The sequence below is a fragment of the Orbicella franksi genome, chromosome 1 (genome assembly GCF_964199315.1).
Source record: "Orbicella franksi chromosome 1, jaOrbFran1.1, whole genome shotgun sequence".
Classification (NCBI taxonomy): domain Eukaryota; kingdom Metazoa; phylum Cnidaria; class Anthozoa; order Scleractinia; family Merulinidae; genus Orbicella; species Orbicella franksi.
This window is the reverse complement of record NC_138145.1, coordinates 3,440,265-3,465,009: the sequence shown is the minus strand read 5'-3', so window position 1 is coordinate 3,465,009 and position 24,745 is coordinate 3,440,265. Positions and strand designations below refer to the sequence as shown.

Sequence of the window (24,745 nt, the reverse complement as noted above, 5' to 3'; positions counted from 1 at the left end):
ATGTAGCTCTTCTCAGCTATGCAGGTTACTAATATACACTTACCTCAGGAAAATAGTCAGCTATTAAACTGGTAGCAAATGGAGTGCAGCCAGCCTCTCTGTAAAAATGTTTATAAATATACATCATACAGTATGCCATAGAATGTAGCATGCACTATATGTCCTTGCTTAAGTGTACTACCTCCTCCCCTTCAGTGTCATTACAACTATTAAAACACCAACTCCTCCACCTTTATTTCTACTCCCCCCTGGATAGGTTCATCGCAACGTTACCCCCAGTATTAAAATCACTGGTACCCATTTATAGACCTGGGTGGAGAGAGGCACTGTGAGAGTTAAGTGTCTTGAGCCACACAAAACAATGTTCCCAACCAGGGCTCAAACCTGGACCGCTCAAATCCAGAGGTGAGTGCACTAACCATGAGGCCACCCGCCTCCCTACATCTTGGAAAAGTAGAAATCATCTGTTTCATCAATTATTTTGCCATTAGTAGCTTAACACCCACATGTAGAGGATTTTCCCTCTCTTTTTTTCTTTCTTTTACATGGTTATTTTGTTTTTGCCTTCAGGGTGGTCTTTCTTCGTTTCGCTCTTGTACTGCTTTCTCTTGATTTGTAATGTCAGGTACATTGTGAGTCTTTATCTTTATTTTTCTTCCATGTAATCTTAAAACATTATTTTAGCTGTTTGCAGTTTGCAGCAATTACTTTCTTTATGATTATTAATGAAAATTGTCATTGTTAGTAATGACAAGTCACTTGGCACTGCTCATTTCTTGGATAGCACAGACTTTTACCTCAAGCTGGAATGCTAAAAGGACTAAACTTCCGATAACTTATGATGTGATAAGTTTATTTATTTACCAGTATATATAACACAGTATATACTCATCTGATGTCTGGCCACACTCACCCAATCCCAAGAACAAATCTTGTAACAACTAAGTGCCAGTACTTGGTTGCAAAACCTGTCAGCAGTGTCATGGCACTCCACAGTAAGAGGCAGAAAACAATCAGATTTCTACGATGAAAAACACCAGCACAAAACCCAAGAGGAATACCACTGACAGTGTAAACAAGAATGAAGACAGGACCAGCAAGGATCTGATAATCACTTCCTGTCCCATCATAATCCCAAACACACACATGTTGGCTTGAGGTTTTGGCTTTTTTCCACTCACATCTGAAAAACAATCAAAGGAATTCATGTCACTAAGGCTGGTAATGACCATTGCACGGTGAGGAGAGGAAAGGGTGGGAGGGGGAGCACAAAGGTGTGATGGAGGTGAAGCCTGTATCTGTACCCTGAACTGCTTACAGAAACTGGCAGGCCTAAGTACAGTTGGACATTTCGTCAGTAATATACACAATGCTACATGTTTCTTTAAAATCATGGTAAAATTAGGGGTGTATTTTATCTGTAATTAATATTTTCCACTGTGTAGTGCAATTTGCTTAGCCTTTTAAAGATATAAAACCTTTCCAATATATCTGTATGATATACATGACGAAACTGTTTGATGCAATGACATCTTATGGAACTATCGCATAGCCAGAGGTGTCTTTGCAGTTTCGAAATCCTGTGGAGATGTTACGTAATAATGTAAAGAAAAAATATCGCGTGATAAATGTGTATTTTATTACTTTTTTGCCTCGTAAATTCTGGCTTTCAACAGAGTTGTCGGCTTAACTTTTATACGCTTTTTTTCTGTTGGTTGATTGTAGGTATGTTAATGTAGCGTTTGAAAATAGTCTAAGCTTCCATCTTACATTGTAAGCCTATTTTACAGCAGTGATTTAAGCACGACGCCTTCACATCAAAATTAATACTTACGCTGATTTGTTCCTCTCCGGCTCATTGCTGTCTTTGGTACTTTTCACACAGAAGTCTTTGTATTCAGAGGAAAACGTTGAGTTGTAAGGCAAGCAGCCTTTATCACCAAACTTAATGTCATGTGCCATCGGTTGCGAGGAAACTGCCAAAGCATACCTGTCGAGTTGGTTCAGCAAATACGCACTAAGCAGGAGAAAAAGAACATACACTGCATAGCCGCCAGCCTTAAAAACTACTACAAAACTTTCGGAAGCCATCCTTCTTCGTCTGAGCGTGTTCAGTAGCGGATGAATGGAAAAGATTTTACACAAACCGTGCACGAGAAAACGGAAGAACGCAAAAACTCGCGTGACTGTCATGAGACGAGCCCGCAATAACAGGCCACGGACAGCACTGGTCAGCAGCAAGCAGGGGTCACTGGTTAGGTACGTGGTGTATGAGAACATTCATTATCGTACAAAATGTTTAAGCAAGCAACTGAAACGATGATCCTGCTGGTATACGTTGGATCAATAGTGATCTAATCGGCTTTACATATAAAATGAAGAATACAAAAGCAAAAACCGACACAACGTAGAATGATTTTTTGAAGGTGTACTATATTTCGGCTGGCCAAACCAGCCTTCTTCAGGTACAATGGAAGATTTTACATTGGTTCGTGTTTTTATGTAGCCGATATTTACGTAATACCGGAAATACGCAAAAGTAATTGATAGTGTAAATTGAAGATAAGCATACGGTAAAATAAAATAACATGATAAAAGAACATAATAAAAGAAAACAAATGGAAACAATTAATATGTTTCTTCGCGGATGTTCAGACCATTAGGATCAATTCGTTTCTAACCGAGACTCTATCCGTAAGGCCAGGGAAGCTTTTTTAATTCAAAAAGGCAGAACAACTCCCGCAATGATGGTCAGCGCAGCGTGTTGAAATAGTCGCTTGTCCGTGTGCTTTGCGCGTAGCGTTAGGTGATGTCAAAGGAATTCAATTTTACTCCCGTTCTTAAAACAACTACAAGCCCGAGAATGAAGTTTGAAAGCTTACATACCAGTTTATTTTTTAAAAAATGAAATTTCCAGGGGAAACTATTAGCCCATATAACCATGCTGGCTGAGTAAAGTCTAACCTCTTCCAGGCTTTCGGCTAATGGCAGAGTGCGAAAAAGCGTGGACTGTGGAGCGGGTGAGCTCCTCGCACCCCCTCTCTGCTTCTCCCGAACGCCGTTTTTTTTTTTGTTTTTTTTTTTGAGTTACACCGCAACTAACTAAGGGTGAAATCCAGACTAAAAACTGCAATTACAACCTATAGACAGGAAATGCTGAAAGGTCTCCCTTAGATGAACTACTAAGGAAGTGACGCGGGTTTATCAAACCAATCACTAAACGTAGAAATGCAAAACCAAAACAAACGCGAAATACATTCGACAATCAAGTCACTACGCAAAAACCAGCGGCCGTTACTGGACTGTCAGAGGTAATTCGCGTTTGCGCTGGTTCTGCATCTCTATGCTTTGCGCTTTTGTTTTAGAAACCCGCGCAACTATCTCATATCGTGAACTGACGTGCACATATTTTCCCGTGCTTCGCGCCATCTACACGTATTCGCTTTGAGTTTTGATTGGTTTACTTGGATTGACTGTCTTTTATGACTGGCTAAATTGATTAACTTGGTTTTGGTTTTCCTAGTGGAAACTGCTTTAGTCTCGACGAGTAATTTTAAACAAGGAATGGCCAACGAAAAAGTTAAAAAGTCTTCATGTCCAGCCATATTTATTTCAAAAGTATATAATACTACTGTTAATTCCTAAGACGTCAATTGAAAAGCACATGGTCTACCGGACTTTTATTTACAAAAGATTACAGCGCTTCATCAAAAATCCTTCTGTAGTTGTACTGAAATCAGCTTAAAATTACTCTTAACTCGATTAAGCATTTATATACACTAGATTACCTTAAATAAAAATCCGAATGGTACACTTCTAAAATTTCCCTCATCTTATACAAACCCCCTAGAAAACCTCCTCTTTTGCTTGTCGTTAAAACAAATTGAACAGAGCATGCCAATTCACTCTCTAAGAATTGTTAAAGAGAGGAACGAACAAACAGAAATTAAGCAATTCCTACAGAGCTTACAATATCCGCACGGTATAACAGCCAGTCAGATCTGGTTGTATACCTGGTTGTATATTCAAATCTGGTTGTATATCCTATTTAATTACGATCCAAATACACGCGAAAGAAAACGCTACCCTTTCATTGATTATTTTTTCTCGCGTTAAATCGTTTTAGGAAGTGCTTTATTGACAAGGAAGTTACTATTTTGGGATAACAGTCCAACGTTCACTACAAACGGGAAATTAGCCGTGCACCATTTTACTTTTGAGGGGGGTTGTGAGTGATTTGTAACAAGCACGAATTTTTTTTTAAACCCTTTTATGCAATAGGAAATTTTTTCTCGGAACGTGTGTATAACAAGCTTCTTTTTCGACTCACTGCGTGAACGTTTTTGTCAGCAGTGGTCGTGTGTATTAATTTTTTGGGTACAAGTATGTTTGCAGGATAATTTTTTCAACATCAGCCCCGCCCCCCCCCCCCCCCACCCTTAAAAGTCAAATGGTCCACCCCTTATCACGCACGGGGAAAATATTTCACAGGGAGAACGTTGCACCAGAGAACGCCGCGAAATGCTGGCAGGTCTCCCAGAGATGAATGCCCATGAGTGAGATCATATGAGTCTTTCTTGTGGAGGAGGTTTCAACACGGAATCCATCTCAACTCGTCCAGCTTCTACTTCTTCCTTACTGGGGCTGTATGTACCATTACCCGCTCGCTTCCTTACTACCACCAGCAGCAGAATCAAAAGCAATAAGGCGAGCACACATGCTGCTACTATTCCACCAATGAGAATCGCTGGAGTACCACTGGTCCTTTCTCCAGGATCAGTTGGTTCAAGAGACGTTTCACACACCTCTCCAGTGAAGTACTCAGGACAAACACAAGAGAAGTTCCCAAACTGTTCGATGATTTCACAAGTAGCACCGTTCTCACACTGACTGTTTATGCAAGGATCTTCAAACTGGCACGTTTTGCCGATCCAACCAGTTGTACAAGCACAGCTAACTGAATTCGCAGATTGTGAACACTGGCCATCGTGTTGACAGGGATTCGGTTGGCATTTGTTTATGGATTCCTCGCAAGTGTTTCCGGTATAACCTGGAACACACTGGCATTGATAAGTGTGCATTAATGGAATACACGTTCCATTAACGCATGGATCGGGTCTGCAATGCTTCAACAGCCCACTACAATTCACATTACCAAACCCTTCTGTGCAGTTGCAGAAATACTTCCCTTGCGTGTTCAAGTTCACACAAGTCGCGTTGTTCCTGCAGGGGTCTGGTGAACAGTAGTCTGTAATGTTTTCGCAGTCCCTGCCGTAAAATCCTAGTGCGCATGTGCAGGTGTAGTTACTAACAAGTTCGTAAGTTTCGTGACATGTAGCTCCATTCTTGCAGGGCCTGCTGTAACATGGCTGGAAGATTGTACAGTTTTCTCCTTTGTACTCGGCTGTACAATTACATTGGTACTCGTTGTACGCTAATCTCTTGCACGTTGCATTGTTTTTACAAGGTTCGCCATCGCACAGGTTGATTTCCTTTTCGCATTGATCCCCTGTATAATCAACCGTGCAGTTACACTTATAGCCTGGGAAATAAGTTCTAGAGGAGATAGCGTGGCTGTCAATGCATGTTCCATTATTCAGACACGGCTCAGCGTCACATTCACGTATATCAAACTCACAAAATGTGCCATTGTAACCCTCTGGACATGAACAGAAGAAACCTGTCTCATTATCTGAACAATTTCCCCCATTACGACACGGAAACGGAACTTTTTTCTCACAAGACTGTGTAGGGTCATACTCACAAAACTCACCGAAATATCCTTGTTTACAATTGCAGTCAAAGCCACCGACTGTGTTGGAACAATTCACTGTTCCTGTCGCATTGCAAGGTCCGTGTGGCTTCATAACATCACATTCATCAATATCTAGTTCACAGAAAGTTCCATTAAAACCTTCCAGGCATGAACAATTATACGAGTCGATTCCATCATTACAAGTAGAATTGTTAGTACAGTTGCTACTGGCACAGTCGTCAATGTTTATTTCACAGTTCCTTCCAGTGTAGCCGCTGACGCATGTACAGGTATAGTTAAGATATAAGTCAGTGCAGTTGGCGCCATTTTGACATGGATTAGGGACACATTCGTCTGTGGCGTTCTCGCACCGCTTTCCTTCAAATCCCGGAGTACAATTACAGCGAAACATGTCAAATCCTACGTCACTAACTTGGCTCTGGTTGGTTGCCATGTCAACATCTGTCGCATTGTAGCACGAGCCATTGACGCAAGGCGAATGTGCGCATGTCATGTTGGCTCTCAGGGTACAAATAAGCCCCGCCCATCCTTCTGGGCATGTGCAAGTGAATTGGTTCCAAATATCACTGCACAAACCCCGCTCACAGGGTTTTGGACCGCAAACATCATCACTATGGCAACCAGACTGCAAGCCTGTGGTGGTGACATTGAAGTGAGGTTTTAAAGGAGTCACGTGACTAACATTTAATGTGTTGTTATAATAATCAACAAACGGAAGTAGCAGGCCACCAATGCGCACGCTATCTAAGCATCCTTTAAACACTGACCCGCCCACCACAACTGGAGTGTCGAGTAATAAACTTGTTATTCCTCCGTTAGAAGGTCTGGATGAATTAAATGTACTGGAACCGTCTACAGTCACATAACTCTGATTGCCTGTGATGTTGAACACGACGCTGTGCCACTTGCCATCATTAACTTTGACTCGATCATCTGCAAATAAAAAGACACGATTAACAACGAATAAACTGTCAGTGAGAATGGGCGTACTGTTGAGTTGTACTGAGTTTATCAATATATACTGGGTTACATCTACGATTATCAGTTGATTAAGGCGCGACGGAACTATTACGGTGTTGCCAAGGACAACTTTCCTCATTTCTAATGGTAACAATATTGTCGCCTGCAATTTCGCGCGCTTTGCCGACAAGACGTTAAGGGCCGACAAGTTGCCACTGGAAACGGAGCCAGTTGCCCGTGACAACAACACAAGTTGAACGTTAAAACCTGGTCACCAAACTTTGGTCGCACCATACTCAACTGATACTCGTAGATGTAACCCAGTATCTATTGATTAACTCAGTACAACTCAACAGTACGCCCCCTCTCACTGACAGTTTATTTTCTAAGAATAGTAGTACTGAGTAATCCGACCGCTAAACGCTTCATTTTCAGGTCAATTCATTTCCAAGATTAAGAATTTCGTCACAAACTCGCTTTTTCTTTGAAGCATGTCCTAGGTCATGAACAGTAGACCAATGTAAATATTCCACCGTTTACCAACCATAATTCTGACTACGATCTTTTTCATAACGACAAATCATTTGATGTTTGTCAATTTTTAAAAACGACCAGCTTTTAAGCCTCTGTACGATAGCCGACCACATGGCGTCGCTGGATTTTTTCATTCGAAAGTATGGCTCGGGTTATTGAAGCAGTCTTCCAAGTTTGAAACACAACACATTTCGCGTATGGTCCAAACAGGTCCTTCAGTAGGAATATTATGATCTTGTAATAACTTGGTTCAGCAAAACCAACGATCCTACCTGACAATATAAACCCACTTTCTCCTTCCAAAGCAAAGGTTATGTTCACTTGTCCATTAGTGAGCTCCATCTTAAGGAATCTGCTGGAATCTGAACGAACTTCAATCAACTCAGTTGAGGACTGCCTCGTTCGCACTCTTAGAGACATATCTATGCTGACATTGACCTTTGAGACGAAAGTGAAATTTGCACTGCTTACACTGCCATTGAAAGTAATAGGCTGTATACCTAAAAAGAAGATAAAACACCTAGAAAATTAGAAACTGTAAGATACATGTACACTTGACGGGCGAAATATTAAAATTCCCTCATTCATTGTGGCAGAATAGGCTTCCAGGTTACCTCGTGCCTCTGTTTCAAAACGAGTCTTCTTGCAAACCTTTCATACGAAAATGAGTTTGATTTCCATGAAAAAGAACCTGCAGGCGGAACACATTTTCATATGAATGGTTTGGCACGAAGACTCGATTTATTTTGACTCGTTTTTATGCAGAGGCAAAATGCAACTCGGAAAAGACCTATTGGTGAGAGCTTTTGACTCGCTACGGCGGTGTTTGCGCTTCAGAAGAAGACCACTGCTGCCAAGGGAGCAGTCTATCACTTGCTCATTTAATTCTTCTCTATACAGCGTTCACTAACAGACCATTATGGTGGGTAACTACGACGTCAGGAGTGTTTGGTATCGTCGAATACCCAGTCCCTTGTCTAGAGATGAGAGGACTAAATGGTTTTATTACAATAAATGTACTTCCAGCGTTTTGATTGGCTTAATGGTATGCGACAAAATAACACGCATATTGTAAAAACCAGCAAGACTTGTTAGAAAGAAACTGATTCATTCTTTATGTTGGTCTCCACTTGTGAATTGTTGAAGACAGATAATTTCGTAGGAAAAAACACCGCCATCCTTAGAGTCTTATGGAGCAATGCAGTTTACCTTAACAATTCGAAGGTGAACGCGCACACAAACTTCATATAACTAAACCAATCGTTCAGTTAGCACTTACATTCATAGTTTTCGCCGACATCTAAGCAGGTGGTATTGTGAGGACACAGGTTGACCAGCGAACAGCCATACAGTGCACAGTCCGCGCCACCATAGCGCGGTTTACAGTCGCACTCGTACTTGTTCCACAAGTCTTTACAGTAGCCTCCTTCACCACATGGTGCCAATCGACACACGTTCATACCCTTACAACCCGCGCCCAAACCGCCTTGAGCGACTAACATGTAACGCTCAATAGAAATCAACGAACCATTATTCATCCCAAAATCAAACAGTTTGTTGTTGAGTCGGGTGTCCTGCAAACAGCCGCGAAATGGAGTTCTTATGAGATTGGCATCAGGGTAAAGAGGGAAGTCATCAAGTCCTCCAATGTAGGTTACAGTCAAATTGATGTCTTTGTCTGCAATAGGTTCAGTGACTAAGCTAAGGTTATCAACGCGTGACATGTTTCCTTGGATTTCAACAAAGTGCCACAGACCGTCACTCACAGTTGCATTTATGGTAACACTGGAATTCTTCCCATTTAGAGTTGTGTGGACAACTAAGACACCTTCATTAATACCAACACTGATGTTGTTACTCTTGCTGTCTGTCATAAATATTATCAATCCACTCAGTTCTCGAGTTCGGATGAAGAATGATAGCTCCCCAGTAGCGCCAAACATTGCACCATTGGTGACAAATTTGGCAAAGCTTGCGTTACGCATGCTCTCAACATCACGACGCCGTCTGCTGCTAACAAGGTTTAAGGGCTCAGTCGCACCAAACGTTGCTGGAGTCAAACCTGAAAAAAAAATTAGTTAGAGGTGAACTGAGGTTGTTCTAACTGGTTGTACTGTGCACACAAGCAGTAGCTGTAGGCGTTGTTTACGTTATTGAACGTTAAATTAATGTTTGTGTTGATGCTTTGAGTGTTGGTAGTTTTGGGGGCCTTGTAATAACTCTAAATGGTTTAAGCCGGTGGCCTTCTAAAAGATCTTAGCTGCATAATTTTGTTGGTAGGTTCAGTTGAGAAGCTCAAAGTTAATTTCCTGTATTAAATGACTAAATATTTGCTATGGCAGCTGAATTTTTTTCCCCAACAACAAACGATTTTATGGAACACTTTCAGGTCACACATACTTAAATACACATACATAGTAACTTTAATAATGTCTCTGCCTTCTCGCGCCTATTGGCACTAATTAGCAATCAAAAAGATTCGTGAGGTAAATGACGTCGCAGGTCTAGCTATGAAACTGTTTTACGCCAAAAAAGTCTGAGCGAGCACCAATACAAACCCTATGACGTCAGAGGGTAACGTGTGCTGTTAACCATGATTGATGATCAAAGATCTGCGTTTTACATCTACTTTGTTGTTCTAAATAACACATCACTTAATGACCGGTCCCTTCACATACAACATTGAAATCCTCGGGAAACAAAGCTAATTGTTTTTCATGGAATCAGTCATTAAGTGTTAATTGCCACATAACTCACTTGTATTACACCGTGGACCAATCCAGGGCCGTGTACATTCACAGCTGAACTTGATCCATTCATCAACACACTCGCCATTTGCACAGGAATTGGACACACACTGCTCACTGCGTGGACACCCAATACCGGTCATAAATAATTGCACCCCTTCTTCTGTAGGGATTACTTTCTTCCTGTCAACCATTATATCTTGGATGCATCCAGTAAAATTATGCAGAATATTACGGCCATAGGTTGGAGAAAGTGAAGAGCCGCCGATGTGAAGGTTTGTAATGTACGCTTGTGTTTGTTGAGATGAAGATGCCATGCAGTCTTGGCCGCAGGATGAATTATCCACCATGAGGGTCACCGAGTCAACAGATCTGTTGACGTGAACTGTGTGCCAGAGGCCGTTGCTAAGATTAGCCGCCTTCCCAGCTGAAAGTTTCTGTGCTTCATTGTACGCAAAATGAACATTGTCGTTATCAAGAAACACAAGGAATTTGTTACCTGGATCAGCAGCCAGCAAGCCGTGATGAAGAGTTGTCCTGAACTGAAATGAAAGTTCAAATATTTGTTTTCCAAGGGTGAAGTTCATGTACGAAGAGCCATTGAATCCAACTGTGGTGATATTATCACAGAGTGTCCCTCCAAAGCCAGGTGCGCATGTACAAGTAAAGTTGTTGTTTTCTTTGATACAGGTTCCATTGTTGCGGCAAGGATTAGGATTGCAGGAAGATACCTTGAACTCACAGGACTTGCCGGTGTAGTTTGTTGTGCAGTTACAGCTGAAATCAGCTATCAAGTTAAGACATGTTCCATTGTTCAGACATGGATTGGAGTCACATTCATTAATTTCAACAGAGCAGTTCTTACCTGCGTGACAAAGAGATAACACAAATTGAAATCCCAGGCATGAACGAATCTTACATGTATCTATTGTTTAGGCAGGAGAAAAACGATCCTCGTGGTTTTTGAACAACGTCACACTGATCGTACTTCAGTGTTGATAAGAGCTTCTATTTCAAGTTTGGAACAACCAAGTTGATAAGGACTGACTTGTGACATTCACGGAAACTTTACTTAATCCTCTGAATACCAATCACGCATATATGCGTAATTAATGGTCGTGCTCTTTGTACCACTTGTGACGCCATCAGTTTAAATGTCATCAGATATTCTTGGTAAGCAGATAGTAGTACTAGAATAGGCCTTTCCGTACAATGGTCAGGTTTAGATATCGACGACATTCCGACGTCGCAAATCGAAATTTTGGCTTATGCGCATTCCCGGAACTGAAATATTGCTCAATTTTGAACCTAATCCTCCGAAAATCTCTCCTTCTAAAATAAAAAAAGCTTTCTTAGCAAAGCTTAAGCTTATTTAGCGTCATGGCAGCTAAAAAACCTTCAGCTAAACGGTCAAAAACGATATTTTTTGGCGAAAGTTTGGTATTCAAAGGGTTAATAACCAGACGTCGGGTTGTGTCCTGTTGTACCGGTACATTGAAGGAGTCACCATTGTAATGACCTTTTTTTATGAGCCTTTGTTTAGTTGTCGTGTTTCGTTGGGTCTATTGTATCGGTTCTTATGTACAGTGTAGCGGTACACGGCGATTAAAATTAACAATCAGACCATTCAGTCAACCCATTTTTCACTAACAGACAATGATGTACAGTACTCATGTCAACGAAGTACCAAGTTCCTGTCACAAAAGACTAGAGTACCACACAACATAGTTTCTGTCAAAACAATGAATCACTTTCATTTCGTAGTCATGGTTACCTGTGAATCCTGGCAGACAAGTACAGTTGAAGTCATTAATCAAATCTGTGCAGTTTGTACTATTTACACAAGGGTTTGGTTCACATTCATTAATATTTGTTGAACAGTTGAAGTCCGTGAAGCCTGGTAAACAGTGACAGGTGTAGTTATTGATTGTGTGATTACATGTTGCGTTATTCTGACAGAATCCAAACTGACACTCATCAATGTCAACAGTGCAGTTCCGTCCTGTGTAACCAGGCATGCAGTTACAAGTGTAGTCCACATTTCCATCGATGCACGTGGCTCCATTTTGACATGGCTGATCATTAAGCTTACAGTCATCGATATTAGTCTGACAGTTTGTGCCTGAAATAATAAGGTTTATACAATAAAATAATTTTTCCTGTCGTACAAAAATATGTTGTTGCTGTTGTTGTTGTTGTTTTTGTCAAGCACTATTGATAAAATTGAACCTCACAAGGCACTGGGTAAATAATTATGTTTCTTTTTGTATAGAGCGCTTTCCTTGACATGACCAGCAGCCATGTAAATCTATAATACTGGAACAAAAGAAAGTGTTTACATAAGAAAATAGTTCAATTCCCACAGGATTGGTTGGTATGCCAATATGGCTGCTGTGACATCATGTGAAAAAGCTCCATAACAGGTTTGTTATAAATGACAAACTTTGTTGTACTCTGGGGGAAAAGACCAAATCAGGCTCACGTGTCATTAATGACCATTTCGCCCAACAAAATCAATTAGAAAACAGTCCTAAGAAAATACGCGCGCTGATTGGTTACAAATCGTGTTTCTATAACTCGATAGAAACGCAGAACTAGCACGAGTTGTTGACGTAATGATGGCGCGAGCAAAGAGCATTTACACTTTGATAATCAAAGTGAACAAGCTGTTTTCCTTTTTTCGTCGCGGTGTTTTCTAAAAGAAATAGAAAACATGATCTCCATGTTTCTATCGAGTTATAGAAACACTCGTGAAAGTTTGGGAGAACTCGAAAAAGCTGTGGAAACACCAGCCTGCGGCTCGTGTTCCCACAGCATTTCTCGTTCTTCCAAACTTCCACTTGTGTTTCTATAACACGATAGAAACACGGAACATGTTTCCTATTTCTTAAATAGTGCTAATTGTATCACTGATTATGCCACTATACTATACTACAATCGTGGACAAAAGTCCTTGGGACACCTATGTAATGTAACAAATTATCTGTGTTTTAGAAATGAAGTTTGAAAAAAACGCTGCTATATCCTTTAAAAACGCGTTGCTGTCCCCCCTCCCCACTCAACACAATGTTGAAAATCAGGTGAAATTGCAGGTACTAGTTTTCAACATTGTATGGGGGCTGGGGGGCGAGGTTAGGCTGGCGAAGTTGTATTCGCGTCTGGCATGTGCGCAAAAGTGCCAAAAGTGCCAAAAGTACACATTTTTCCCAAGACTTTTGTCCATGATTGTTGGTAATGTTCCCTGTAAATTGTTGGCAAGTTTTAAGGAAGAAAACAGACTTAATTGCAAGGTTCTTCTCAAATACCTGTGAAGCCATTCCTACAAAGACATTCAAATCCTTTACGACTGGCACAAGTGGAGCTGGATTCATCGAAGTTAAAGCAACGACCTTGATTCTTGTCCTCATTGCAACGGTTGCTGTTGTTACATTCATCAATGTCAATCTCACAGTTTTTGCCTGTAGTCCACTGATCACAGATACAGTTATATGACCCAGGACGATCATCACATGTTCCACAGTTGCAAGACTGACCTGGCAAAATATGTCACGCACTGATTGATATCATGTTTCTGCACTTACCACAGAACCAGGTACTTCATCATTTCAGCCAAAAATAGCTCAATATAAATAGTTTGTACTTTTTACATGGGTGTGGCAGGGGCGTGCCTACATGCAGTTTAGGCAATGCTTGATTTGAGCCAATGCTGGTCAGTAGCCATTCAGGGCAAAGTTCTATACTCTGTGGGGTCTCATAAGGGGTTTTGCAGGGCTTACATGTTTTGCTTGCCAGCTGTGTAAGAACATGCACTCTGTCAGTGTGACAGTGCCTGGTGGTTGCTGCCCTCAAGGTTGCCATGGATACCCTCGTGATCTGTTTGATGCTCACATCACGCCCGGTTCTACCATTCAATAGGCACCTTTCCCAAGCCTATCAATTGGCAATGAGTTTAATGTTCCATTTAAGATTCTCTCAGTCCGACGGCTATCACTGATTGGTCAATATTGTTCTACCTCTTAAACTTGGTCAACTAAAGCTTGCTAAGTAGTGTCCATTCTAGTTCAAACTCAGATCTGCACTGCTGTAGTTGTTTTCTTGGTCACCGTTTGATTCATATAACTGGAAAAGTCAGACTACACACAGGAACTTATGTTGTGTAAATGACAACTTAATCTATTTACTAGAGAACCACTTCTGGTCAGCAGCTCTCAAGCCCTGTCCACACTCTATGCTAGAGACATTTGAAAATGGCGTTTTCACACTAAAAACTCATCAGATGTTTTCTGTTCACACAATGCTGGAGAAATTTGAAAACGCAACAATTAACAGTCATAAAATAGATTTGCACTTGAGGAAAACTCCTGCAGGAAAATCCCATACTTATCACAACGTGAGCATTTTCTAATTCCTTCAGTTTGGAGAGCGACTTCAAAAATCTCTGCTTTTTTGCGCAATGGATTAAGGATGTTAGGCCTAACCATATAGATAACGCTGCAATTTCAAATTTCTCCAGCATGGTGTGGACAGGGCGTCAGTGCTCGTCTTTTTGTCCTTAAGAATGATCCGAGGTGTGATATATCATTTCTTAGCAACAATAATTGCCCTAATCACTTATGGTTGTTCTATAAACTTACCTTCACATTCATCAATGTCTATCTCACAGAATGAACCATTGAACCCCGGATTACAGTAACACGTGAAACTATTAATGCCATCAACACAAGTTCCATTGTTACAGCCATGTGATGGACAGTCATTAGTGTTGTTCTCACACTGTGTGCCATTAAATCCTGTTACACAGGTGCAGTTAAAACTGCCAATTAAATCATTGCAAGTTCCATTGTTCTCACAAGGGTTTGATTGACACTCATCAATCTCCAAGTGACAGAACTCTCCATAGTACCCTAGGGGACACTGGCAGGTGAAGTTATTGACACCATCTCTGCAAGTAGCATTTGCGACACAAGAGTTATTCTTGCAATCATTGATGTTAACTGTGCAGTTTTCACCTTCAAATCCTAGGTAAAACAAAGGCAATGTGAATGGTAACAATTATTAATACTCTTATTTAGATGCATAGTAAATGGTAATTAATGTACATAATTGATACTTAGACAACTGTTGTAAGCAAACCAAAACCTGTTCTAAAATTATTTCTGAAAATTGTTGGCAATTATTGCCTTGCACCCTACTTCCCGATAGCAATAGCATTGCGTGACAGAAAGAGGGCCAGTTAGAAAAAAGTCGAGGTACAGTTACAATGTGGTTTGATCATCTGGTGGAATGTTTTTCTTATCAAAAAGTCAAGTTCAAAAATTTGTCTGCCTGTGAAAACCAGTTACCCTCCTGCTGAAAATGTTAATGACACCCCTGTGGGGAAGAATGTACTTGCAGGCCACATGTGATGTGTACGTGTTTATGTTGTGGCTGTTGTAGGTACTTAGGGGATTCAATATAAGTCAAGTGCATGAGCCAGTGAACAGTCAGGTGCAAAACTCTTAGCTGTTTTGGAGTCAGATGGCTAGCTGCTATTAAACAATTAGATTATGAGCTTGAGATTGTTATCGTGTGATACATGTAGTTGACGAAGGCGCAGCCCGAGTCAACTATCGTGCATAGAAATTGAGAGCGAATAATCTAATTGTTTTAGTATAAATCTACTAGTCGTTCAAAACTTAATCTAAATTCTCTTCACAGACACTTCGAAAACGCCAAGAAGCGGCTGTCATTTTGTTAACAAGGGCACACTGCTACACTACTCACTATCACAGAACAGATAGTGAGTAGCGTAGCCAATCAGAGAACGGCATTCGTGATAGAACACTAGTAGATTTATACTAATCAACAATTAGATTATGAGCTCAAGATTTATATGAGGTGATAGTTGATGAGGCTGAAAATCACCTCATAGAAATTGAGAGCAAATAATCTAACTGTTTTAGTAGAATTCTTACAAAAAATTTACTTCAAATAACGGTTTCCAATTATTTCTTGATGTATTATTAAACTTTGCACCTGTAAAAGATCGCTCAGGTGAATTGTCATTTAAGACTGAAGTTGTGTGTGTGTGCACATCAGTTTTTTAAATAATTTCAACCTTTTTTAAAGTCAAGAAGCCGTAAATGTCCTTTGTTTAGACTTCTCAGGAATTTAACTAACCATTTGCATCAAAATGTTCCTCCAAAACTTTGGAAAAACGTAGATGACCTCCAGCCACTGTACACTAATGGCTGATAGTGTTCAATGGCTCAGCCAATCAGATTACTGCATTTGCATTAGTATACTAGTAGAATTCTACTAATATAATATAGACAGGAAGTCATTACTACATATTTAACCATGTAACAAGTTCTAAATATTGGACTGGGATGTAGCTAAGAAAAACTGCTATTCTGGCTTTTAAGTTATCCTAGAAGCACTAAGCTGGCAGCTGGCTCTTGGCTAGATCCCTGTATGAATACAGTACTAATCAGAAAAAACCTAACAGGGAACGCCTGACAGAACACCTTCTATTGTTGTTCCACACTTGTTCCCGTTCTCGTTCTGTACCCGTTCTGTATCCGTTCTATAGACCCTATTCATAAATGGCTGCCAATTTAAAGTTCTTTTGTATGTATTTAAATAAGCCCAACTAACCTCATTTGCAAGTAAAAATTCTTTTGAATTATCAACTCAAAAACGAGGTTAGTTGGGCTAATTTTATTACTTAAAAAAGAATTTTTAATTGGCAGCCATTTATGAATAGGGTCTATACCCGTTCGCAAACACATTCCTGGTTAGGTTTCTTCTGATCTGTACTGTACTGTCAAAGTGATATTCATCTTTGTGGTGAAAAGAGCACAGACTTACCTGGCTTACAAACACAAGTGTAATTATTGACACCATCTTGGCACCGAGAGTAGTTGTTACAAGTGTGGGCCACACAGTCATCAATGTTATGTTGACACGAGGTGCCATTAAAACCAACTACACATTCACATCTATAACGGCTTACTTCATCAACACAACGTCCTACAAAATAAATTAAATGGAAACAAAAACATGCTGAAAGATATTGAGTCAGATCAGGACCCCAAGACAAAACCAAGAGAAATCAAAAGTGAAGACATTTTGAAGTTTCTTTTTCCCCAATGGTTTAATTTATCTAATCCTGATAGTTTTTTTTAGGTCTAATATTAAGCATGAAAAACTGAGCAATAAAATGGAAAGTTGTTTTGATGTCATCATGACATCATAATGAAGTCTGAAATGATTAATTAAACTGTCACAAGTAGTTTGCTGAACGTTGACTGAATGAATAATTAATTATTCATTATTTAACATTAATATTGAATGTTTGAAATAAATAAAACAGAAGCGAACAAATAAATAACACTACCAGAAGTGATTAATACAAATACTGTAATATACTTGTTTCATATTTGTTTTATTTGTCATGATATAAATAATCTGACATACCTCCATTTTGACATGGGTTGCTTCGACAGTCATCAATATTTTGGTAGCAATTCTTTCCGTTAAATCCTGGTTGACAGTTACACTGGTATGTGCCTTTGTAGTTAGTACAAGTAGCATTAGGATGACAAGGTTTTTCAGTTTCACATTCATTAATGTCCACATTACATTTTTCTCCAGTGTATCCAGATCCAGTACAGTTACAAGTAAAGGTGTCGATTCCATCATTACAAAAGCCTGTTCCACAAGGAGATGGTGAACAGTCATCTATATTTTCATCACATGTCTTTCCCTTAAAACCTTAGAAGGCCAGAAAAAAAGGGGAGAAAAACATCAACTAAATACAAGTTATGATAAAAACAAAAATTAACTTTTAGACTACAGCTGTACTAATAATTATTTTTTCAATCTCTATTTGATTTTTAAATTGGCTTCAAACAACTATCAACTAAGTAATAAATTCAGTAATAACAATAGATCATTATAATAGATTAAATATACACAAAAAATTAAATTAGCATTTTTTATTCATACAATGTAACAAGTGAACAAAAATAAAAGTATGCTATATACATGTAGAATTCTATTTCCAGGGGGAGTGGTGCTGCGGCCTCATGGTTACTGCGCTCGCCTGTGGATCAGGCAGTCTGTGTCCTGACCACTGACATTGTGTTCTGTTCTTGGGCAAGACACTTTTAGTATCACAGTGCCTCTCTTCATTGAGGAGAATAAATGGGTAACGGCGAAATTTAATGCTGGGGTAACCCTGCAGTGGACTTATCTAGCATCCCATACAGTACAGGAAAAATTGATGAAAAACCATTAATGGGATTTTGATATTTTTTTCCTGTGCAGGGGGCAGTAGAAATACTCCTAGTCACTTCATGCTGCACGTAACAGTGACTGGAGATAAGCCCCGGCCTGAAAGGCCACTTGGCTTGTATGCAGACTTTCCTACCTGCTACAGATATATGTACATAGAATTACAATAATTACATTTTAACAAATTTGCCCAGTAGCAATCAGCCTGCACCCATAGGCAAACTTACTGACCAATCACTGACAGAATAGATGAGAATCGATCATTTAGTTACTTAATACATAATACATATGTGGCACCTAGGAGCTGACAGAAGAGCTTGTTAAAAAAATGTAAGTCAAGTACAAATCTCAAGAAGATATTTTGAAGTAAACATATTAAATAAAGCCACATTTGTTCAGATTAGATAAAAAATATTAATGGAAAGGTAAGAAACCCAAAAGTAGATATACCAGTAAAAAAAAACACACACAGTCATGTTTATATTTCAAATGTTTTGCTTAGTCAAAGTCTCACCTTTTGGACAATCACATCTGAAATCATCAAGTCCAAGCTTAGAGCATGTTCCACTTTGCTCACATGGTGAACTATCACAAGGGTCAAATTCAAGTTCACAGTTACGTCCAGTGAAACCCACAGCACAAGTACACGTGTAGTTGTTCTTGTCATCAGTGTCGAAACAAAGACCTCCATTCTTGCAGACATCAGTGTTATTGTTAATAGTCTTGTTGCATAAAGATCCCAGGAAGTTATCACACAGTCGGCCAGTCCATCTTGGTCCACAGCTACAACTGTAGTTACTAATAAGGTCAATACAAGTACTGTAGTGATGACATAGAGCGCTAGGGCAGTCATCGATATTGACCTGACAGTAATCCCCAGTAAAACCAGCAGGGCACACTGAAAGCAATCCCAAGCAAACACAACACAATTAAGATACTGGTTACCATAATAATTAAATTATCATATACTGAACTCTACACTGATGTGACTAATCATTGACTTAAATGAAGCTACACTCCTAGTTGTCATCTGCACAAATTAAAGTTGCCAGTTCTCATGTAAAAATCATTCTGTTTCTGATCAGTTAGGACAAAACAAAGGAAACAAGAAGGCAAATCCCAAATTCAATGTTTGCACATGCATTCTGGATCACTTTTTTCCTACTTCACAAATTGATGAAGCACTGGAGTTATATTTGTTTACTTCTAACACAATTCTGGGACAAAAATATTAGACTGACCTTTGGTTGGGCATCCCAGTTGGTAATCAAGCGTACAGTTTTCACTGATGTTGATAGAAGTGCCGGTCTTTACCAATGGAATATTTCTTCCACTTATAATACATCCAACAAATCCTGTACCACCACCAGAGACAGGAGAGCCAGCAAATAATGGGCCTGTATTTGTAAAGTCTAAAATATTGTTTGGAATAGCTGCAGAAAATGATGCCAATCCAGTTAGGCTGAGCGTTGAATTTGTCCCTCCACTGCCAGCAGTAAATTGTACTTTATAAATAATATTTTGGTCCAAGTCTTTCCCTAATGTAACTGACTCCTGTATTGAATTTATTGACCATGTCATTTTCAGATGGCTTGCAATAAACAATACAGGTGTAACAGAATAATTCACTGTTGTGGGAACCACTTCCAGACGAACAAAACCATTGCTTGGCCCTTTTTGATCAAGCAAAACCCCACCACTGCAAGTTCTAAAGCTGAAATCAAACCCAGTGCGGAGAGGAATAACTGGTGATGGTACTTGCATCTGTGATGTGGAATTGAAGAAGAACTTACTGCATGTTGCTGTATGTGGGTAGTGAAGGAGAAAAACTCCTGTAAACACAGACAAATCAAACAGATTTTACTATTTTATAAAGAGTGTCTATGTTCTAATCAGTCTGTAAAATTTGTCATTCAGGAGGAGAATGTGGCGATCATATTTGAGGGCTTACTTCTGAGAGAATATTTTCACATATTTTTTGTCTACTGATTAAAGAAGATGTACAGTGGAGCCTGAGGAAACACTTGTTAAAAGAAATAGAAATGCTATTACATGATGTTTCAGCATCATTTTGTCACCATTCTGATTGGCTGAGAACAGTGCAGTTCAAGTGTAACACCGCCCAGTGCAAAAAGTGTAACACCAGTGCAGATTACACATGGTAACTCTGGATTATGCTTGGCTGAAAGACAAAATGAAATTTTCTAAGAAAATAATATCACGTAAAATGATGACGAAAATTTTGTGCGGAAATTTTGAAAAAAGTTTTCTTGAATGAAAAAAATGGCTTCAAGAAAGATCTTCCAGCACTTCCTCCGTGCAAATTTTTTCATGTTTATATTATTAATAAGTAATCATACAGTTTTTCTCGTTCAATTTGGAATTAATTTGCACTTGTGAGTTTTTCAAAAACCTGCACAATTGCACTTGCTGAAGCAGCTCGTGCAATTTCAGCTTTTTGAAAAACTCACTTGTGCAAATTAATTCCAAATTGAACTTGAAACCGTATGATTACCTATACTTATCAAATGCAAATTTGATAACTTATCTTACAAGTATTAATAGTAAGTAAGAATTTAAGAAGGACTATGCTATTTCACCCGCCACAATATCAAACTGAAAGGGTTTCAACATAGGAATATTATAAATTTTATAACCAAGATGACTGTAGAACAATTAAATATATTCTATGCATGCTCTGGTTGGTTTAAAAGCAAATGTTTTATTTGAGCATGAAACAGGGATGACCATGTTTATTGGAGTTTTATAAACCTGCGAGCCAGCGAGCCAGCGAGCCATACGAGCCATGCGAGCCATGGGAGTCATGCGAGTCATGCGAGTCTCATGTGAGTCATGCGAGCCACAGTACAAATGTTAAGAATTTTTATTTGTTACATTTATATTTGCATGAGAACAAGAGCAAGATCAACGGAACAAGATGAATAAGATCGCAATATTAAATTCTTGCAGCGACTACACAAACCGTCACCAAGACGTTTTTTGAATAGGCCAATCAGAAGCCAAGCTAAAAAAAATTAAATAGCTACAAATTTTACTTCCGGTTAAAATGCCTCACAATGCACGGAAAGCTGATAAGGGTACCACAACTGTCATGATGAACAGAATAGATAAACTCAACGAGGGTCAAGTCCAACTTGATGATATACATACCAACCCTTAGACAAAACATGGCCAAAAAAGTTCATCGATTGATTCGATTACTACTTCAAGAAGGCCACATAGACGAAATGGAAGCTAAATGGCTCTCCCTTACGCCCGACCCTCTGCGAATACCAGTGTTTTACACATTTACAAAGATTCACAAACCAACACCTGTTGGTAGACCTATTACATCAGGGTGTGACGGTCCTACAGAAATGATCTCATCTTTTGTTGACCACCTTCTTCAGCCGATAGCACAAAGACAAGCCTTGTATCCTAAAGATACAACAGACTTTCTTAACTTCATCAGTGAGAAGACTAAACTGCCTAAGAACACCATTCTTGTCACAATGGACGTCACCAGCCTCTACACAAACATACCACAGGAAGAGGGTATTACCACAGTATGCGAAGCATACGAAGAGTTTTATCGTGAGAACCCTCCAATTCCTAGCAGGTATTTAAGAGAAATGTCAGTCTGATTCTACCAGAAAACTCGTTCCAATTCAGTGGAAAAGATTACCTCCAAACTCATGGAACAGCCATGGGAACGAAAATAGCCGTAGTTTTTGCTAACATATTTATGGCCAAAATAGAAATAGAAATACTCAGACAAAGTAACACCAAACCCATCTTTTGGAAAAGATTCATCGATGACGTCATATTTATGTGGAACACAAGTAGAGACAAAATAAAAGATTTCCTTCTAAAGGCAAACAGTTTTCACCTAACAATTGAATTCATGGCTAAAATCTCAGAAACAGAAATTATGTTCTTGGGCACAAAAGTGTACAAAGGGGACAGATTCAATAAGGAATCTTTTCTTGACGTGCGAACACATTTCAAACCTACAGAGACCTTTCAATACACGAATTTCTATTCGTGTCATCCACCAGGCATCGCGAAAGGCTTTATCAAAGGAGAAGGTTAAGGCTTCTGATAATACTTTTGAGGAAAACACGAGTAATTTCAAAACAAGCCTGCAGAATAGAGATTACCCAGCTAGAACTGTAGAGAAACACCTTTCAGAGATTAAATTCTCTGACAGAAAAATGTTGTTAGCACAGAAAAACAAAACTGCTCAAAAGAAAATACTGCCCTTTGTAACGCAATAAGCTGCAATACCACCCAGCGTTGCCTAACCTAAAAGACACACTCATGGGGAGAGGGCACCTTATAGATAATCAACCACAACTGAGAGAAATCTTTAAGGAGCCCCCCATCAACTCATATCACAAGGGAAAGTCCCTAAAAGACATCCTAGTCAGCAGTTAAAGCTAAGCTATGAAGGCTTTAGGACTTATTCATCTGCGAACAGCAGGAGTCATGCAGACTTGTCAACACTTTTATCACTGCGTTTCTCTTAGAAAATGTTTCTTACTTAAGTCTTGAACCTTAATAAATTCTTGTCGCATTGTTTTTATGTTTTGCAGATCCTGGGCGATTTGAATAGACAAACTTTTCTACACATAACAAAAATATGAAACAAAAAAAAAAAAAAATTCGTCCAACTCAGGGCAGCCATTACTATGACGCAAGACTTGGCACGATGATGTACCATATTTGACACACCAGCAATAGTTCTGGCAACTGAAGCGAGATTAGGATTTTTTCTGGGAATATTTCAATTTTAGGCACTTTTGTTGATAAATTTAAAATTAATTTCCCAGGGAAATAGAGAGTACCCTGGGAGCGAGGTTGTACTGTTTATACTCGTCCTCAGGGTCATCTCCGCTTTCAAGATGGCAGGCGGGCGGTTTATAGCGATAGTTTAATTTAGCGATAGTCGGGCGCGAGACGTTTCTTGGTGAAATGATCGACGACCTCCCAGACCAATCAAAGAATAGAAAAATACTCACAAAAATGGCTCGCATGACTCGCATGGCTCGCATGACTCGCATGGCTCGCATGGCTTGCACCGTGGCTTGCACGGCTCACTGGCTTGCAGATTTTGCAGACCCTGTTTATTGCACATCCATTTCTCACAAAGAGGTGAAGCCAGCAAGCTTGACGTGCATGTACAGTTAATTGTATTGTCACTGAAAATGCAGCCAATTATTTTAGAATGTACAATTATGAGATCTTAATATTGCCACCTCACCCTTAAGGGCATGAAAAAAGGCCTTAAGACCTCTATGTTTATTTGTTAACTAACTTTAGAAAGTTCTGCATTACCTTTTCACGTTCCTGGTTATTAAAAATGAATATATTTTTCAACTAAAATTAAATATATCTGACCTTTAATCCAAGGACATATGCAGGGAAACAGGTATACAAATAAATGTTTACTCCAATCCACAAGAAAAACAGAATTCATATTTTATTTCTGCAATTCTTTCCTGTTTACTCAAGTTCTGAGGTATCTGCATTACTGCATACAAATAGTCTTCTCTGTGCAAACAAAGTCATCGTAATAATATTGCACGAGAAGTTTACAACAAAATTATTTTCTCTGTATTGCAAATCTTGGCCAAAAAAGTTTATTAAAACAAGTATTAAAGCGTATTTTGCTGCCCCTCTGTCGTCGAAAAAGGTGAAATTAGCGAAGAATTAAGCCTTAATTTCGCTATTCCCAAGCTTGAATTTTAATAAGTTTATATGGCAACGATCGACGCACAACGATCGATCGTTAGAACGCCTTTAACCAAGGAGGAAAGACAGAAAATTCTCGCACAATGATTATTGCACTCAAGAAACATAGCAATACAACTTCTGTTAAAGAGAATCGGAGTTCGTGATTACATATTTAGATTTGTACTTAACAACACAAAGTGGAATTTCCTATGGTATCTCTTCAACGAATTCGCCTTAGTTGGCGCCTGTCCTCTTTGACTGAATTCAACGTATCAAGGCAGCCAAATAATTGTTTTAGAACGATCCTCCTAAGAAGGTATGTTGGGAATACTCCCCCAGTCGAAAGGTGAGCAAAAGGAAGCAGAATTATATGCATAAAAGCTACCACCGAGATCGCTGTTTCTGCGTCTCCATAAGAAAATAACCCCCAGCGAAGAAACCCAATGTAATGTCGTAAACACTCACCTGGAATCAAGACGCGAAATAAAGTCGTTATTTTCATTGCTACTTCATATTCAAAATGAACTTGGAGGGTTCACGGTACATAGACCGGTGGTCACTGCGGTTGTCATTAAGCGCCATTTTGTTTCCTTTCGCTATAGTTAGGCTTGATTTGTTCGACAACTATGTCGCGAACGTCGGACACTTGAAAGTTTAGTTAGGAGAAAACGTAATTGGATCATATTATAACATCGATTAACTTCTTTACTGTTTC

At 39.4% G+C, this 24,745-nt stretch overlaps 2 protein-coding genes across 2 annotated transcripts in view; both read right to left on the bottom strand.

Moving 5' to 3' along the window:
• Positions 1-4,433, bottom strand: part of LOC145485699 (MFS-type efflux pump MSMEG_3705-like) — a 7,822-nt gene extending 3,389 nt beyond the window's left edge. Inside the window, exons 1-3 of the mRNA XM_081464326.1 lie at positions 1,835-4,433; positions 914-1,183; positions 44-98 (exon numbers count right to left, since the gene is read on the bottom strand). Of these exons, the coding sequence (XP_081320452.1) occupies positions 44-98; positions 914-1,183; positions 1,835-2,280 (771 nt within the window). The 5' untranslated portion in view covers positions 2,281-4,433. The remainder of the gene's footprint in view (positions 1-43; positions 99-913; positions 1,184-1,834) is intronic.
• On the bottom strand, positions 4,433-24,745 carry LOC145485691 (uncharacterized). Its single transcript, XM_081464317.1, has 12 exons — positions 24,496-24,745; positions 19,536-20,126; positions 18,809-19,192; positions 17,476-17,772; positions 16,867-17,028; positions 14,652-15,035; positions 13,323-13,550; positions 11,792-12,139; positions 10,028-10,882; positions 8,550-9,332; positions 7,543-7,770; positions 4,433-6,709 (listed from the first exon to the last, which is right to left on the bottom strand). The coding sequence occupies exons 1-12, from the start codon at positions 24,530-24,532 to the stop codon at positions 4,563-4,565; spliced, it is 6,444 nt and encodes a 2,147-aa protein (XP_081320443.1). The 5' UTR covers positions 24,533-24,745; the 3' UTR covers positions 4,433-4,562.

What these genes read in the sequence shown, in the direction of transcription:
- LOC145485691 (XM_081464317.1), bottom strand. Translation starts at nt 24,532, where the DNA reads ATGAAAATAACGACTTTATTTCGCGTCTTGATTCCAG. An exon ending in TTGTCTGCCAGGATTCACAG is followed by an intron (nt 10,883 to 11,791) that starts GTAACCATGACT and finishes TTTGTCACGCAG; the next exon opens with GTAAGAACTGCTCTGTTGAA. An exon ending in AAGTGGGTTTATATTGTCAG is followed by an intron (nt 6,710 to 7,542) that starts GTAGGATCGTTG and finishes TTTTATTTGCAG; the next exon opens with ATGATCGAGTCAAAGTTAAT.